General features: G+C 45.4%; 1 protein-coding gene across 2 annotated transcripts in view; it reads right to left on the reverse strand.

Annotated features, from left to right (window-relative positions):
• Positions 1-1,587: 1,587 nt before the first annotated feature.
• The window catches only part of FBXO32 (F-box protein 32), a 36,045-nt gene continuing 20,343 nt past the window's right edge, over positions 1,588-17,289 (reverse strand). For both annotated transcript variants that reach the window (XM_040625555.1, XM_040625556.1), the window contains 5 exons: positions 13,662-13,755; positions 12,634-12,818; positions 6,920-7,102; positions 5,796-5,939; positions 1,588-5,356 (listed from right to left, as the gene is read on the reverse strand). In XM_040625555.1, coding sequence (XP_040481489.1) covers positions 5,267-5,356; positions 5,796-5,939; positions 6,920-7,102; positions 12,634-12,818; positions 13,662-13,755 — 696 coding nt within the window. In that variant the 3' untranslated portion in view covers positions 1,588-5,266. The remainder of the gene's footprint in view (positions 5,357-5,795; positions 5,940-6,919; positions 7,103-12,633; positions 12,819-13,661; positions 13,756-17,289) is intronic.

Here is a 17,289-nt window from a genome sequence, read left to right on the forward strand (position 1 = left end):
TTCATCATGCAAGGAAAGTGTGCAAATAATTTATACAGAAGGACTTAGCTCACACAATATTAAATAAACATCTTCGCATGTAATGAGACTAACCTTATACTTTTAGTTACATGTTCAACCCCTATAGCATTTTTTATTAAAAGGAGTAAAGCTTCTAAACTTAGGACATGGACTTCAATATACACCCCCTTTAGCCACGGTTATTGGCACTTGGTAGAATAAAGATGGTGCCAAGAGCTCTCAAGCGTAGAGCAATCCTTGGAGCCTTCTGTTTAACAGACTTGTGCATCGTTAATTAAACAAACATTGCTGTACTCAAAGACAGAAAAAGTCATGTTCAAACTCCAGAAGTAATGTTGTAGCAGATGGAGTTTTAAGAAGTTCGGAGATTTGGAGCAGCCATCCATTTTTGGACAAATGGAGCAGGGCCAGAATTGTGGGAGATTTCTCAGGAAGCTTTGTTTGCTGAGTTCAGGGACACTTGGAAAAATGTCCAGCAGACAAAGTCACAAATATCTGTGGCCCCTCGCTCCTTGCTGTCTCTTGGAATAATCCCTCTTTGCTTAGTAACGATGAGGTTTGGCAGAGAATGGGAGGGTCCCCCTGGGAAAGGAACTCACCAGATCTTATGGCAGGTGTTGGAGGATGGGGAGATGAAGGGTATGGATTAAATGTACTTCTTAGTCTGAGAGGAAATACCGGCTTGGTTATCATCAGAACCTCAGTTTTTAGAAAGCAATCCTGCTGCTCAGCCATTATCTACCTGTCTTAAGGGCCACTTTTGTAATTAAAATGTAATTACCCGGGGAAAAGTGGGTTTGTCAAAACATGCTGCTTGCTCCGTGGTGAGCAGGTTGTACTCACTAGAATGCTCTACTCTCACAGCAGGGTCAGAGGTTCCTAAAATGTTAAGTGGCTCCAGGGAGAAATGTTAACTTCTCCATGGGGAATCAGGGACTTAAAATATTTGGAAAAGATAATGGCCGGATGCCTAACACTGGACCCTCACGCTTGCCTTCCACAGTGAAGGTGTTGAGAACAATCAGGCAAGTGTCATGTGTCTCCAGAAGATACCAACGTATGCTGGGTCGGGGGCACAGAGTCAAGGCCTCAGAAAGTCCCGGGTTCATACTCAGGTCTACCACTGAGTACCACATGGACTCAGACATGTCCCCCGAATATTCTGGACCCACTACCTCATGCTGAAAGGCAGAAGGAATTCCAGACTCCACCATCTTCAATATCTTGAACTTCCCTTCCAGCACTAAAGTCTGGGATGGGAGTTTCCTTCCTTTGGGAAGCCACGGAGGGTTTACTCTCTTTAACAAAACAGAGAAGAAAGCATCTAAAGAAAATGTTGAGTTTAAAGGAATTATGATCTTGTTTACTGAAGACATCAAGAGCCCAAGATATATCAAAGAGCCATGTCTTTGCATTTGTCTAGAGGTTTGGGGTGTTTCTGAGGTCTGTTTAAACACTAGGATTTTAGGCTAGCATCCAGTCAGGAGGATGGTTCACAGACTCAGATAGTTGGAAACAGATTAAAAAAAAAAAAAAAAAAAAACCACACACACACACACCCAGATGTCCACATAGAAAATGTTGATACAGTTTAGTTAAAAAAAAAAGTCACACATAAAATTACAGTTAAAAAAATTCACACATAAAATAGAGTGCATAGCAAAACGTTATTGCCCTATAGCCTGGCAGAACAATATAAACTCAGGTGCGTATTTTATGATAAACATTGTATTCAGTGCTACAAACGATATATTGTTGAACATGTCTTGAAATGATTGACCTGGTAAATCACACCACTTGCTTAGACAGATGAAATTCTAAGCTCTCCCTCGTCTCCCACACAGAAACAACAGAAAAAAGGAGCCTCTGTTAAATTGTAAGCTCCTCATGAAAAACGCTTTTCGAATCCACAGAGAATCGTGGCAGTAACTCGGTACCTGCTTGTTACGTTACTTCCCCATCACCCAGCCAAGCCCACCGTTGTACCGAGTGTTGAGGAGTATCGGCCCAGCCCGCCTCAAATAGCTCCTCCAGGCCACTTCAGTGTAAAGGTGATCGTCACTAAGCAAATGCCATCTCACGACTGACACCCCGGGGGTGTTTTCACTCTGTAGTTTTGCCACTCGCCTTCCCAAGCTACTGATCCATCTACTCGAAGTAATAGCATTAAGTAATCATGCACTGTAGTTGAAGAGGTCATTGGACTTTTTTCTGGATCTTGCTATGAAGTGAGCACTCACATATTCTTTCCCTCAGTGTTGTGCCTTACTCTTAGGACACTCTGGGCTCGTTGCTCACACACCTTTACGTTGGACCTGATCATACCTAACATCCCTGTGGACTTGGGCTCACTCACATTGGCCTGGGCACCCTCCTTCCTTCTCTGGAAGTCCGAATTACTTCATGGTTGACATCAGTTTCAAATTCTACATTACAGGCGTGGAGTGGTTAGGTAGGTACAGCAAAGAGGGGAGCCTTCTATCTCTTCCAGCAATTTCCATTGTCCTGTCCCTCTGGCTTTTAGACCAGCAGTTTTGAGACAGGGATTGTTTTTGTTTTTTAGGTGAGGTTGTTCCCAGAGGGTTTGCCAATAGAAATTCTAAAGAAGATTAGTGCCCAGGGAACGAGAATTTTCTTTTTCACTCACTTTACTTATATAGGAGGCTCTGGCCATGCTTAACAGCTGCCATGTGGTGCCAACACAGGTGCTCTCACGCGCTCTCTTCTTCTCCTTGCCTTCACACAAACCACAGCATCAAAGATTGGCCATTTCTATTCCTTCCCCCATCCCTCTCCACCTGCCATTTCCTTTCTTAGTCTCGTCTGCCAATGAAAGAGAACCACAAATGTTGGTTTCTTCTTTTTTCCTTAAAAATTTTCCTCGACTCTGTCACACACCACCCCCCAAAATGCCAACAGAGATGGGTAGAACCCGGAGGCACCGTCAAGGGAAACATCTCAGAAAACCATCACCCTACCCCTTGTGGTAGGGGTCATCTCGCACATATGCGCCTCACTGCCTGGGGTAGGACATGAATCGCGGGCATTGCAGATAGTCCAAAGGAGACTGGTTTGCCAGTTTTGTGCTGACGGTCTAAGCAGGCAACATTTCTGGGACTGCAGACCTGAGGGTGCCTGGGAGTTTCCACCTCCCTGATCAGCGTGAAGGGGTGGAGGTCACGAGTTGATGGACAGACGTGGAAGGCCATGAACGCCTACCCTAAAAATGTCAGAGTCAAAGATCCAGAGATCTCACCATAACAATCAACCCAGCTCTGCCCCACATCTTTCAGGAAGCTGAGACCTTTGAGAGAAGTTGTCTGAAATTCTAGAAGTGCCAGTATTTTTTTCCACCATCTATAGGCCCTGCATTCTCAGTGTGACTTTGACTCAGGGGGAGGAGAGAGCAAAAAAATCCCATTAGGTATTATAGGGCTCTGGAAGCTCAACCTTACCCAACAAGATCCTATTCTTTAATGTTTAATTCTTCTCAGTGGGGAGAATTTAAATGCAATTTAATTTTTTCTTCTGATGGGGGGGTGGAGATAGTGAAAATAAACATGGAGATACCCTGGTGTGTAGGCACAGACACTGTAAAGTGAGGAGGGTTGGCGGAGAGTTGACTTCTCTGCAGCGTGCTGGTACTGGGGCTGTGCCTGAGGGAAGGCAGGAAGGGGCTCTGCATCGCCAGCTGGTTTCTGTACATGCTTACCCCTCTTTCCCCTCCCCAGTCCACCCCGACGTTCAACCCCTAAGGATACACTGTTCTTCACTGTGAATGTGAGCAAGTTCCTATTTCTGCTTCACTTATTTGCCAAGGGCATGCAGGGTGGCAACTTTATTTGCAAAAGAAGAAGAAAAGCACAAAGCAAATACAACTGCCAAAATATGTACATTGTTGTAGAAAAGCAAAGTTCTATAAAAAGTAAAAAAAACCCAAAAACATCCCCTACCCCATCCCAGGAATATTTGACAATGAACTCATGAAGTCCTGAGATTTCCTTTCTTCCACAGTTACCTGGTGAAATTTGCCTAGCAAGATCCCCAGGGGTGTGGAGCAAGTTTAGGGATGAACTCACAGTACTGCTGTTCCCTATGATTAGAACTCCAGGCTTCATCTTGTCATCCTCGCAAGAAGTCCTAGCTTAGGCTGAGTAAATTTTGATGTTGGGCATAAAGAAAAGAAAGCTCCTCGGCTCATCACCTGCCACGAGGGACAGCAGCTAGTGCAACGTTTAACTGATACGTAAAACCTGTTTTACAAGCCTTTATCAGCACTCTGGCTCCCGGCAGTCCACAGATAACTCGCTTATCCGTGAAGATATTCTGGGAAGCCCAGACAAGCTGAGAAGTTAAACAGGAATAAGAAAGTCTTCACAGCTATTGGGTGACTCATTCTATCTTTTCTGCGGTAGGACTTCCTCTGGGACTTATGTTGCCCCGAATGAGCTACAGTATGAAAGGAAGAAAAAAGGCATATGTGCTGTAGAGTTGTTCTAGAAAGGAGGCAACTCCAAAGAGTGCCTATTCGCCTAAAAAGGAAGTCTGAAACATGATGAGGATTGCCTCCAGGATCCCTTCCTATTGAAACCACTTTCATGTGATGAAAAACCAAGAAAAAAAAGACACTGCCTACTGGACAATGCACTTTGTCCAAGGGAGCGCTGCCTCCTTTCCGAGGTAGACTATTGTGTGATATATTCGCAAGAGAAGGCCCTATGCCCACACAGGTTTAAGATGGGTGGTGCTTCCTTTGCCTTTTTGAAACACTCCCCCCCAATGGAAACCAAAGCGCAGGGATTTCGCATATGTCGCCGTCTTCTCTTTCTTTAAGCAAATTTTCACATTGTAAACAGAGTGTTCTGTCTTGCATTCGAGTTCTGCCCTTTTCTTCCACATCCCTAGGGAACTACCAAGGAGTTTCAGTGAACACGAGGAGAATTCCATTTTCACCGATGAAACTGAATTCCTGCCCTTACAGTCTTGCCGGCAAATAGTTAGGAAAAAAGTTTATTTACAATATTTCTGCTTTTCCATACCAGTTCTAACGAGCAGTCCGTATTCTCAAACTCCCAGTCGGCAACTGCATCTCTCCCCTTCCAACGTCCTCTCAGTGACTTAGCTCAGAAGTTTTGAGCCAACGTTTCAAATGTACACTATTTACAAATGAAGTGTCCAAGCTCTGTATTCCCAGCCATCCGATCAGCTGGGGGAACCCTGCGGAAGTGCTGTCACATGCTGGGATTCAGAACTTGAACAAGTTGATAAAGTCCTGGGGTGAAAGGGAAACGGAGCAGCTCTCCGGGTTATTGGCCGTGCACGGGTGGTCAGTGCCCTGGAAAGGAACGTCATGGTTTTAGGTTTGAGTTCTCAGAAGCATCTCGTTGGCTTGTAGCCCCGTGAGGCTGTGCCCAACCTCAAAACAGCATTCCTCTGTCAAGAATGCCATAAGTTCTGCAAAAATTAAAGAGCTGTGTGTGTGTGTGTGTACCTGTGCACAAAGAGATGGGAGAATTTGCACGTGGGTGAGATGTACAAAACACACACACACACACACACACACACACATATACATAAAAATAGGGGTGGAGGAAATTAAGGTCTCTCAAAGTTTTTCTCTGCAGGGACTGAATTAGAGCTTCCTACACCTTCAGCGGGGGCTGCAGTAGTGAAGAGCAGGAAAGAAGTGGGAAGGGCTTCCGCATGGCAATGCCGGTGCCTTTGGCTCTTAGGGGCTGGGTAGGGGTCTGTGGCTGCCACCCCGAGGGACATACCTTCCAGGAAAGAATGTGACAGTGTCTGCAAAGCTGAAGGGTGTCTCCATACTGCTCTTTCCGTGGGTAACATCGCACAAGTTTAAAATACATCTTCTTCCAATCCAGCTGTCCTTTGTCTGACAAAATTAATCGCTTGCGGATCTAAATTGCAAACGAATACAGATAATTGCAAACGACTGCAGGAGAGTTCATCAAGAAGATGGTTTGTGGTTTTGTTTTTCTGAAAAGTTCTGTTCCCACCCTCCTTCCCCCTTTTTCATCTATGCCCTGCAGTTGCCACGGAAAAAATAGCCAAGATAGAAAGAGTCCTTCTGAGCTCTACCCAGTGAAGTGGTAGCTTTTACCAGTCCTTAAACGAAACAGGGGGCTGGTGACATCTTACTAGTGACCTCTACTCCATTGTATTTGGATGGTCCTTTAAAGTTTAGGTGATTTCAATAAACACCTTCAATCTTTTCTTTGCTGTAGACTTGAGTGATTATTTCCAGGGAGACGCAGTCACTGCTTGGCACAGTGGCTCTATTTTATATCTAAATATTAGTGGCTTCATGAATAGAACTTGTTGAACTCACACATCTATATAAAGAAGGTGGAAAAAAAAATCTGAGGCAGCATGACGAGGGGAAAGAGGCCCAGAGCTGGTGTCAGAAGCCCACAGTTCAAATTTACATTCAAGGCGGTTTCCTTCCCTTCAGAGCCATTTCCCTAGTTTGTGGACTGAGTCCCCTCATCTGTTTAAACTGAGCATAAGGATACCTACCCCAGCCCTGGGTTGTTAGACTAAAATGAAATAATATCTATAAATCTCCTTAGCTGTAAAATATAAAGGGAAGTTACTTTTGTAAGTTACTCTGTTACAGAAGAGGGAGGACTGGTGTCACTTTATGAATGTCTAAGAGCAATTTGTGAAGTGTGCATATGGGTTAAGAATGTAAGTTTTTTTTTTCCCGCATGAGAATCACATACATTATTTAGAAACTTCTCGTACTGTTGCTCTCTAGTCAGCTGGGAAGCCCTGGAGGGTGGGCACTCACGCTTCAAGCTCGAGAAGAATGCCAAGGCAGTTTGGGGGGGGGTAACAGGGAAGGGAGAGGAGGGACTGCCCGCGGGGCCCCCCTGACCTGCCGCTCCGAGAAGTGGTACTGGCAGAGTTTCTTCCACAGCAGCCGGTCCTCGCTGAGCACGTGCAGGTCGGGGGCCACCTGGCCCAGGCTGACCAGGTCACGCCCATCACTCAGCCGCTGCATGATGTTCAGTTGTAGGCACAAAGGCAGGTCGGTGAAGGTGAGGCCTTTGAAGGCAGGCTGTGGGGAGAAGGATGAGGTTAAGGTGCAGGTTGTGGGGGGCGGGCAGCAGATCACCAGGTGACACTCTCCAGGGAATCAGCTGTCCCCTTGTCCCCCACCCTCAAGCTGGTTGACTGATCGCAGATCGAAAGCCACAGTTCTCCCCGCCCTAAGGGCAGAAACAGGACCTGTGGCTGAGGACCCACAGGAATAGCCTGGAACAGCTCGGGCGGAATGGTGCCAGAGGGACTTTCCTAAGTTTCACAAAGCTTTATACTTGTAACCATTCTGCAAACAGCACATGTTGGATTCTTGTGCTCCAATCAGTTTGCTCAGTGACCAGATTCACTACGTTCCTAAAGGGCTTTGTGCCCTGACAGAGTGCCCCCGCCTGCCACCTGCGCGGGCTTTTCCCATCGCCCCTCCTGACCGTGATCCCTCCAGGAAGGTTTTCTTGCCTGTGCCCAACACGCTGCCCCCCCTCCCCCCCCCCCCGCCTCTCTGCCCGTCCGAACGGTGTGCTTCCTCAGATCCAGTTTATACTTATTTCCTCTGAAAGGGAATTTCTTTTCTGCTTTTTGTGGGTACTCCAGGCCTCTTTCACTGCATCTTCCTGGAATTTCTATGATCTCTTCCGGGGACTTTCTGAACCAGCCCCTTTTTGTTATGTAATGCAAACCGTTTCCAAAAGGAAACTTGAATGGAACATTCCTGCTGGAATGTAAGGTCCATGGGGGGCAGAACTTTTTGTCTTTTTTCATTGCTGTGTCCTTTGTGCCTAGAAGAGTGCTTCTCATACAGTAGGTACCCAAAAAATATCTGATGGATGAACGAAACCCTCATAATTAAGTAGGTATAAAACAAAAAGAAGACCTGTGCTTGTGTGTATTTGTGTACGTGTGTGTGTGTGTCCTTTACGAATGGCTGGCCCAGAACCTTTTGGCGTAAGTGCCCCAATCCATCAGAACATCTCTATTCAAACCTAGGGCTCCATGGAATATTTTCAAAAACTCTGTGGCTAATCCACTGGCAATCCATCAGGAGCTGCTTCTGCTATAACCCTGAACTGGTATTTCATTGCTGAATTTTATATTTATTATTTAAATTTTGATGGGCTCATGTTATCCCACCCACACCTAACTCCTTGAGGGTGGGGTCTAATGTCATACCCCTTGCAGACAAGGCCAGCACAAACCACCTCTTTTGAGGCACTGGGGTTGGAACAGGTTCATTAGGCTGGCAAGAGGTTCAGAAACATAAGCAAATAATGATAGAACAATATGTTAAGTGCTATCAAGGAAGTAAGCCCAGAGGGCTCTGGGAACTACTGGTGCAGAGGAGGTCCTCACTAGTATTTACTGATAGGTCTTGAACAGCAACTGATGCTGCCATTTGGATAAGGAGTCAGCATGAATCACCTGAGACTGGGGTTCTTTGTTTTTCTCATGCTAGACCCAGGTGAGCTCTTGATTTTGGACTACTGCCATTTTTAACTCAGTGCTCTGTCACCTCTGGGGGGCACAGGAAAAAATATAGGATGAAGAAGCCCTTCCTTAGCTCATAGGAAAATATCCTGTCAATGGGTATTGAGTCCTCTCCTCAAATTTTTAGGGAACTACTCTGTTCAAGGCACATCAGAGCCCACGTGCACAGGACTCCAGGGGGGACGCGTGGTTTCACCAATCCCCACGTGTGTCCTCTGCAAAGCAGGACAGGTATGTAGAGGAAAGGTGGGAAGAGGCCTGGGGCCTTGGGAAGCCGGACTATGGAGAAGAATGGGAGGTGGCATGAGAGGAACACTGGAAGGACAAGCAGCAGATCTGGATCCCAGGTGCCCTTGGGAACTCTGGGTCTCAGTTTCCCCATGTCCAAAATGAATTGGCTTAGAAGACTCTGAAGGTCCCTTCCAGCTCCAACAATCTCAGATTTGGATCAGCTTCAGCCTCTTAACTCATCAGAAGTGTCTATGACTTGACGGTTTAAATTGTTCAGGCTGCTGGGCTGAACTTTAAATTGTTTGCAAAATTCAGGACTTTCGCCGGACCGCTGAAGGCTCTAGACCTATTTGTCGTTTATCATCTGCTGCTGATCATATGAGCTAATAAAACTGCCATGAAATTTTCTTTTTGTTTCCAGCACTTCAAAGCATCTACTTTTTTGGTGAAAACTCCCAGGCCAATTATTACATGAACTCCTATTAAAGTCCACTTGGCAGAGTTCACGCTCAAATTTTCAAACCTGAACCTTTCCAAAATCCTTGCCCAGACCCCATGCTGAGCCCTTACTCCTGATAAATGGTTAACTGCTTGCATGCCTTCTTCTTTTTGAATATAAACATATAAAAGAACAATAAGTCAATCAAGCACTTGGCTGTAATCCTTCTATAGGCATCCTGCCCTCTATCTGCTTCAAAACACTGCCTTACCCCAAACGCTGCCTTACCCATAGTGATTCTATTTGACTTCTCCCCCTTCCAAGCCAGTTCTCTTTGTTTCTCTTCCCCTTCATCCTTTATTCTATTAATTATTTTTGCCAATAAAAATTGGCTCCATAGAATTAAATATGAAATTTTGAAGGAAGACAAGATTGTATGCCGGGAACTGCTAGAACTTTGGCAAATAGAAAGCAATTACTGTAAATGTCACCTTAACATTTCTGTGGAACAACATACTTCTCTTTCGTCCAAACTGTTAAAATGTAGGCTTTAAAATACAGTCCAGACTGAAGTAATGAAGTCCTGTTTCTCTCTCTCTCTTTCCTCTGGAGAGTTGGGCATTTGTGTGACAAGGTCTTGAGGGCTCCATGGGTTCCCATCACTGCTCTCAAAATAATGTGGCTCAGAGCGAGGAGGGCTTGGAAGGAGGGCAGCAGGGAGCAGACCGTAGTGGGGAGAAGAGCGGCCTCTGTAGACAGGCCTGGGTTCAGTCCCCCTCCTACTACATCGGACCTGCCTTGAGGCACCAGCCTCAATTGCCTCAACACTATTCTTTTTTTTTAAAGATGGATTTTTTTTTTCTTTAGAGAGAGTGAGTGAGCACAGTGGGGAGGAGCAGAGGGAGAGAGAATCTCAAGCAGACTTTTGCTGAATGTGGAGCCTGACGTGGGGCTTGATCCCTGAGATCACGACCTGAGCCAAAACCAAGAGTTGGATGCTCAACTGACTGAGCCACCAAGGCGCTCCCAGCCACACTATTCTTAACCACTCAGCCTGATTTTTCTCATTTATAAAATGAGGAAAAGCACATCTTACAGTGTTGCTGGGCAGAGGGGGTGAGACAACGCACAGAAGTACCCAGTGCAAATTAGCTATTATAGTTATCCACTGGATGAGTTAATACATGTGAAAGACTTAGAAGAGTGCCTGCCACAGAGCGAGCCCTTCATAATAATAAGAGCTGACACATTTAAAGACTTACTACGTGCCAGGCACTGTTCCAAGTACTTTCTATATGTTAGTTAGCTTCTTAGATCTTACACTGGGGCTAGGAGATAGGCATTACTTCCCTTCAATCATTCACTCACTCATCTAAAATTTATTGACTGCCTTCTGGTCTGTGCAAGGCAGAGGGAACAGAACAGGGAGCAAGATGGTAAGGCTTTCTTTGTGGTGCTCATAAGCCAGTGGATGGAGACAGGGAAGTGGCATCACATATGAGATAATTTCAGATGGTAACAACTCCTCTGAGGGAGGTGAGATGAAAGTGTTTTCAGTGGAGTGGATGGCCTGGGGAGGCAGGACAAAGCTTGGAATGGGCAGACAATAGCTTGGCCCAGCTGGAATGCTAGGAGCAGAGGGGAAGGTGAGATGAAATTCAGTGTTTGATCTATCCTGCACGGGATTGCATTGGATGTAAAGGGTTTGCAAAAAGCTGGATCATTGAATACGTAGTTGGAAGAAAGCTGGGTTGAAAAGAAGTTTGGAAACCACTGATGTTAAGAAAGCTTTGCCATGTGACGAATAAGGAGCCCCAGGTTGTGGCCTAAGTTGCTGGGCTTCTCTGGTCCCTGCTCCTGTCTCACCCCATGAAAGGTTATAGTAACTACAAGGGCTACCTTCTCCCTGGAGTGTTTGTGGATCAGTTAAGGGGGGTTCTAGGTCAGCAAGCCAATGGACGTGCAAAGTACGTGAGCGCTGTGGCCCAGAAGCCTCCTGGGATGTGGACAGAGGGAGCAGAGGCAAGCTCTGGGCAACTGTGATCATCTAAATCATGTCCCAAAGTTGCTGGAGGGAAGAGGCCCTTGGACAAGTGGGACTTGCTCATTTGAATCACTGGCTGGATCCTTCTGTCCTGGGCTTGGACAAAAAACCAAAGTATTAATTAAGTCCAGGCTACACAGAACACCAGAAATCAGGTAGAAGGTATAAGTGGGTTTTCTGTGAGAGATAAGCTGGGAACTTGGGTCTCAAATTCACATCGTCAAACTATGCCTACACTTAAGAGAATGGGGTAAATTATTAGAATAAATTCGGTAAATGTTCAGAATACATGCTCTTAAAATAATCAAACAATTGAGATAGCTTTTCTGGGCTTGTGCTGTGCTGTGTGTGTGTGTGTGTGTGTGTGTGTGTGTGTGTGTGTAAGTGAGGGAGTTGTAGCCTAAGTGATTCTAAGGAAGTCACATAATTCTGAAGCTTCTCATTATTCCCTTTGTTTCAGAGCTTAAGAAACTAACAGGTTATTAACAGCCAAGTCAAGGACGTTGTATTTTGAAAACTTCATATAGTAAAATAATTATTTAAAAGCGGTCAAAGAGGTCTCTTCATGTTACTTTTTCAAGAGATGGGGCAGACCCAAACTTTATCAGCTTGGGTCCCGGAACCACTTAGAAGAACGCGGTCAGTGATAAGCGAGGTGAGCGCTACGTGAGCCGTCTAAGAGCGCCTGTCCATTAGCGAGCCTTAAGAGATTAGAGCAGTGTCTTTCTCACATTTTTTGTGTGCCTCAGTCCTCCTGTTCACTAGTAAAAAGACAGGAGCTGAGGGCCAAGTTAGGTTCTAAAAGCCAGAAGACACTACTGATAGTAGTGTAGCTGTAATATAGGGCCTCTTTGGGTTTTCTTCCCACTTTGAGTGAGAATTGCTGTTTTCTTTCCCCATGTGTATGTTCACAGTCTCTAACCAAAGGTCTCCTTGTCATCATTACTAGTCACTGGAACTAGAATTTGCCAAGGTTGGTGCCAGCTTTCCAAGCCACTGCCATCACATCTCTGTTGTATTCAAGGCAGCAACCCTGAAGCTGTGAAGGACACGTTCTTCAGGAGGAAAGGGGAAAGACAAGAGATCCCCCCAGTCCAAGCTTCCGGTTTTCCTACCATGTTGCAATTCACATACTTTGATCTTGTTATGCCAAGTTCTTCTTCCCACCCTCTCTTTATTGGGAATTTCCAGCCCACTCGCAGCGCCCAGGAGAGAGCATCCGATCGGAACTGTCCAGACTCTTCTGCTACCAGAGAAGATTTAAAAAGTCCCGCAGAGGCCGCCCAGCCTCTCAGTGGAGGCACCGAGCAAAGTCTTTACTGCTAGGAGGAGGCCGGGCGTTCCTGCTTACCCTGGTAATCTGGACATTGTTCAGCTGCTGCTGCCAGTGTAGGATCGTCTCCATCCGGTACACCCACATGTTGATGTTCCCGACCAGCACAGACTTGCCAACTCTTTGCACCAGCGTACACAAGGACGTGTAGAGGGTCTGCAGCAGCTCCCTGATCAGTCTGATGTTTTGCTGGTCTTCGAGGACTTGAGTGGGGAAGAAAAAAGCATGAGCAGTTACGGTACTGGGACACTGTATATTTTGTACGTGGGCCCTTCTTCTTCTCCGTTCTGTTCATGTCACGTGGGTACTGCCTCTGGGGATGTGGTTTTCTTTCTCACTGTTATTTATTCGACACTTGGCCAGGCTTCTATACTTGAGGTTACTGGGTAGAGTTTCCATTATCTAGGTCCCCCTTTGTTCTCTTCTCCCTAGTTTCTGACAAAGACTCTTTCTCTCTTCATTGTTTCACCAGCACCGATTGGCTCACCTGATCTGAAGGCAGTTTTTCTGGCCCAGCAATGATGTCCTGTTTAGGTGGCCAGGAGTCAGAACCTGAGTTCTGATCCTGTCTGCCCGAGTCTTTGTGGGATTAGGGATAAACTACTCTGCTTATGGGCCTCAGTTTCCCTGCATGCACAATGACTCAGGTGAGCCAAAGACCTAAAGTTCCTTTTAGATCAAATACTCTGTGAGTCTATTCTGCCTTGTACATAGCTCAATTTTCTAGGAATTTGGCATCAGAGGCTTGGTAGCCAAGCTTGGGACATGTGCCCACACTGAGAAGTGTGAGATGCGTGGAACAGGGCAAATGGATGCTCCTGGTATTAGGATGGGAGGGTGACGGCTCCCCCCTTCATCCTGAACATGGGTGGCACTCCTTTCTGAACTGGAATTTGGCATGGCTGAAACGCATCTCGAGTTATTCATTTCCATCCACTCACCCTTCCTTAAATCTCAGGACGTGTCTGCTTTATCGGAAAATCCACTGCCCATCCCCATTTCTATAAAAAGGGGAGAGTGGTGGAGGGGAGGAGGTTAAAGCTCACCTTTCAGTACCACTTTTTCCAAAATGTTCATGAAGTTCTTTTGGGCGATGCCACTCAGGGACGTGAGCTGTGACTTTGCTATCAGTTCCAACAGCTGTGGGTAAAAATAGAAGTTGCCCGGCTTAGAACACAGAGACATTTTTCTCCTCTAATCTTCGCTTTTGAGTCACATGACGCAGAGATACGGACCAACAGGGAGAGATAGACGGCAGGCGGGCCCACAGAGGACTAAAAAGCAGGTGCTCACAGTGAAAGACAAATGGGGGTGATTCAAAACCCAGGAATCAGGCTGAATATTTAATTGCCTTTTTTTTTTCTTTTAAAAATAAAGAGTTTGGCTTCAGCCAGGGTGAATTCATTCTGCTTGTCCTACTTCAGCAAGTGAAGCCGAGGGACTCCGAAGGGAACAAAGCTGCCTATGACCTGCAAATGTTTGAGTTCTACACAATCGCTCCCAGCAGGAGTCTTTCTCCCCCTACTTGAACTTCTTCCCCAGTGGCACCAACTGTTCTCAAGGCACATTAAAGCTCATGGTCAGCAAGAGGCGTACTTTCCAAGGAAGGCGCAAGCCTTATCCAGAAATCTCATGCAGTGTTCAGTAAAAATGTCTGCTCGTTAGAATCTCCCATTGCACTTCATCTTCCTGTAGAAAGAGGCCAATCACAGGGAGAGAGAGGAATTCAGGGTTGTATAGCATATGTACATATTTCTATGTAGAGACTAGGATCCTGTGTGACTATGGGCAAGTTACTAAATTTCTTGGTGCCCCAATTTCTTCTTCTGTACTAATAATACTCAGAGTCCCCAAGACTGTTGAGAGCTTTGAATGAGGGAATGCCCATGGCACAGATTAGGTGGAAATCAAGGTTTGGTTGGTTGGTTTTAGGCGTGTGTCCTAATCCCACTACCCCATTTATTGCCAAGCAAAAAGAAAGAAAGGTAATAACAGAAGTTGGTGCATCCTTAGTCCGGTCTTTCTTTGGTAGCAAAATTCTTTACAGGTGTGGCAATATTTAAAAAAATATATTAAAAATTCCACTGTTGAAAAACGAAGCTTAAAGACTGAAACGGTATCTTAGAGATCAGGTAGCTAACCCACTTAACAGATGAGCAAAGTGAGGCTTGAGAGACTAAGTCTCACTGTCCTTAAGCAGTGGGAGGACTCAGCAGAGACCTCCTTGGTACACTTCATGCGTCCACAGAGTCCTCACACAAAAGAGGCTGGTGTAAAGTGAAAATAATTTTACCGGAGCCCCACAGGCCCCCCACTAAAACTAGCTGGCCTAAGACTTAGAACCCAGACCCCTCCTTTACATTAGAGCTTGCATTTCTGCTCCTAGGAAACTTCTCAAGGGAGTTTCATCTGCAGGCCAGGCCTCAGCCCCACTTCACTTCAGGTCAGTACACACCGAGTGTGACACTGCCTGGGCACTCGAATTAAGGCTGAGGGAATTAGCAAAGTGACATTCCAAACATTGGGCTGCAGAGGAGAACTGAAACTTTTGGATCAAAGCCCTAAGCAAGTCAAAGAGCCTCTGCTTCCAAGGCATTTGTTTAAAACTTCTGTCCTCCTGGAGCCCCTTAGGAGCCTGTCAAACCACATACAGACTTTTAATTTCCTGAACATAATTTTACTCTAAAAAACAAACAACAGCAACAAAAAACCCAAACAAAACACCCCGAAACCTCTTCCTGCCTGGCTTATGTATCTCTCACACATGCAGGGAGAAGGAGGCGAGGAAAGGCTGAGGCTGGTTTAAGATTTGTACTGGTGGTCCAGTGTTGGAAGTCAGGAGCTGACCCAGTACCCACAAAAAGAGGCAAGAAGTCCATCCATCCGTAGAGGCCACATCCACGGGCGGTGACCACGCTGGATGACCTCTGCTTGTCTGGTTCAGCCCTGTCACCAAGCAGCACGTGACAGTCAAGAGAGGAGTGACAAATGGTGCAGAGGGACTGGCCAGACCTTTCGTTTATCTCCCTGACCAACAACAACCAGATTCAGAAGGCCAACCCGATGGTCTATTAATACCCGGTGCCTCACATGACCAGCATGAAGCAAGATGAAAGAAAACAAAAGCCCTGAGTCCCTCTCAGAAGGGCAGTTGGCTGTGCACTGTGACTCATCATGGGGTGGGAGGAGGGCAGGCGGCGCTCTGCCTGAAATCCAGCCAAAACCCAGATTCCATGTGACTACCATCTCTTGAAGGCGTCAGTGTTAATCTTGTCTAAAAATGCACCAATCACAAGGACAGGAAAACTCTCCAGGCTATGACTGTGCATTTGAGGGGAAAACAGAAAGCCCTTTGGTCCGATTGAGATGATGTTTGACTAAGCAGGAGGAGGAATGCAGCAGCAAAAATTTCTCAGTTGACAGCAGAAGGACATGTCAAGCACCCTATGTTTAGCTCTATCTCAAGAGAAAGTCCCTCCTTCCACTGCCAGGCAGTTGTGGGGTCAGGAGAAAAACCTGGGGAATAGGAGGAGACGCAGCTTCTCTAGCTGATGACCTTTACCACTCTCTTCCATTAGCAAGTATTTTCTGAGTGCCCACTCTGCCCTTGCATTGTGGTCGGTGACGTGGATATGATGATAAATACACACGAAGGCTAGACTCATGGTGTTTACGGTCTAGTCAATGGTGTAAGTCAGTTAACTTCTCAAAACCCCAGTTTCTTCATTTCTAAACTGGAAATAAAAAAACTACCTACTTCACAGGGTTGTTAGGAGAATTAAAGAGAGAAATATGTGAAAATCCAGTCTAAATACCAAATACCAGGCATTATTATTACAAGATATTATTTCATCTTCTTCCAGACTCCAATCTTTTAGTGAACTTTACGGCTGATATCAAGGTTTAGCAAACTTTTTGTGGAGGGCCAGATAGTAAATATTTTGGGCTTTGTGGGCCATATGCTCTTTGTCACAACTACTCAACCACTTAACTCAGCAGTTGTAGTGCAAAAGCAGCCTTAGACAGTATGTAAATGAGTAGATGTGGCTGTGTTCCAATAAAACTTTATTTACAAAAACAGGTGGGGGGCCAGACTTGGTCCTTGGGCCATAGTTTACCAACTTCTGATATATATATATGACATATATAATATATATCAAGATATATCATAAAGTCTAAGAAATATGTATATGTGTGTGTGTGTGTGTGTGTGTATAGAGTTTAAGAGAGTTTCAGAACCAAACTTCCTGCTTCAATTTTCCCATCTGTAAAATACAAATAGTATCCACTTCAGAGTTGCAATGAAGATTGACTGTGTTCATAAAGCATTCATAACAGTATCTGGTACAAAGAATATACTCAAATTATTATCATTAGTTTTTATAATAAAGAGACTATTCCTTGGTAAAATTACCGCTAAAGAGGGCATAGTGAATTAGTAAAGTACACCTGGCTTAAAGATCTTTAGAATCCCTGTATTTTTTATTCACTATCAACCAAATGCTTAAATGGTTTCAAAGTTTAATATTCCTTTCTGTCATTTTTCATATGTTTGTGATACATTTAATAGCTCCCTATCTATTGATGAGAGTTAATGTTGATACATTTTATGTCTTACATTGTTGCATCTACGGCGAGGTTTTATTTTGCCAACATAATGGGGCTGGGGGGGGG

Source organism: Ursus maritimus, unplaced genomic scaffold (genome assembly GCF_017311325.1).
Source record: "Ursus maritimus isolate PB19 unplaced genomic scaffold, ASM1731132v1 scaffold_9, whole genome shotgun sequence".
In the NCBI taxonomy this organism is placed as follows: domain Eukaryota; kingdom Metazoa; phylum Chordata; class Mammalia; order Carnivora; family Ursidae; genus Ursus; species Ursus maritimus.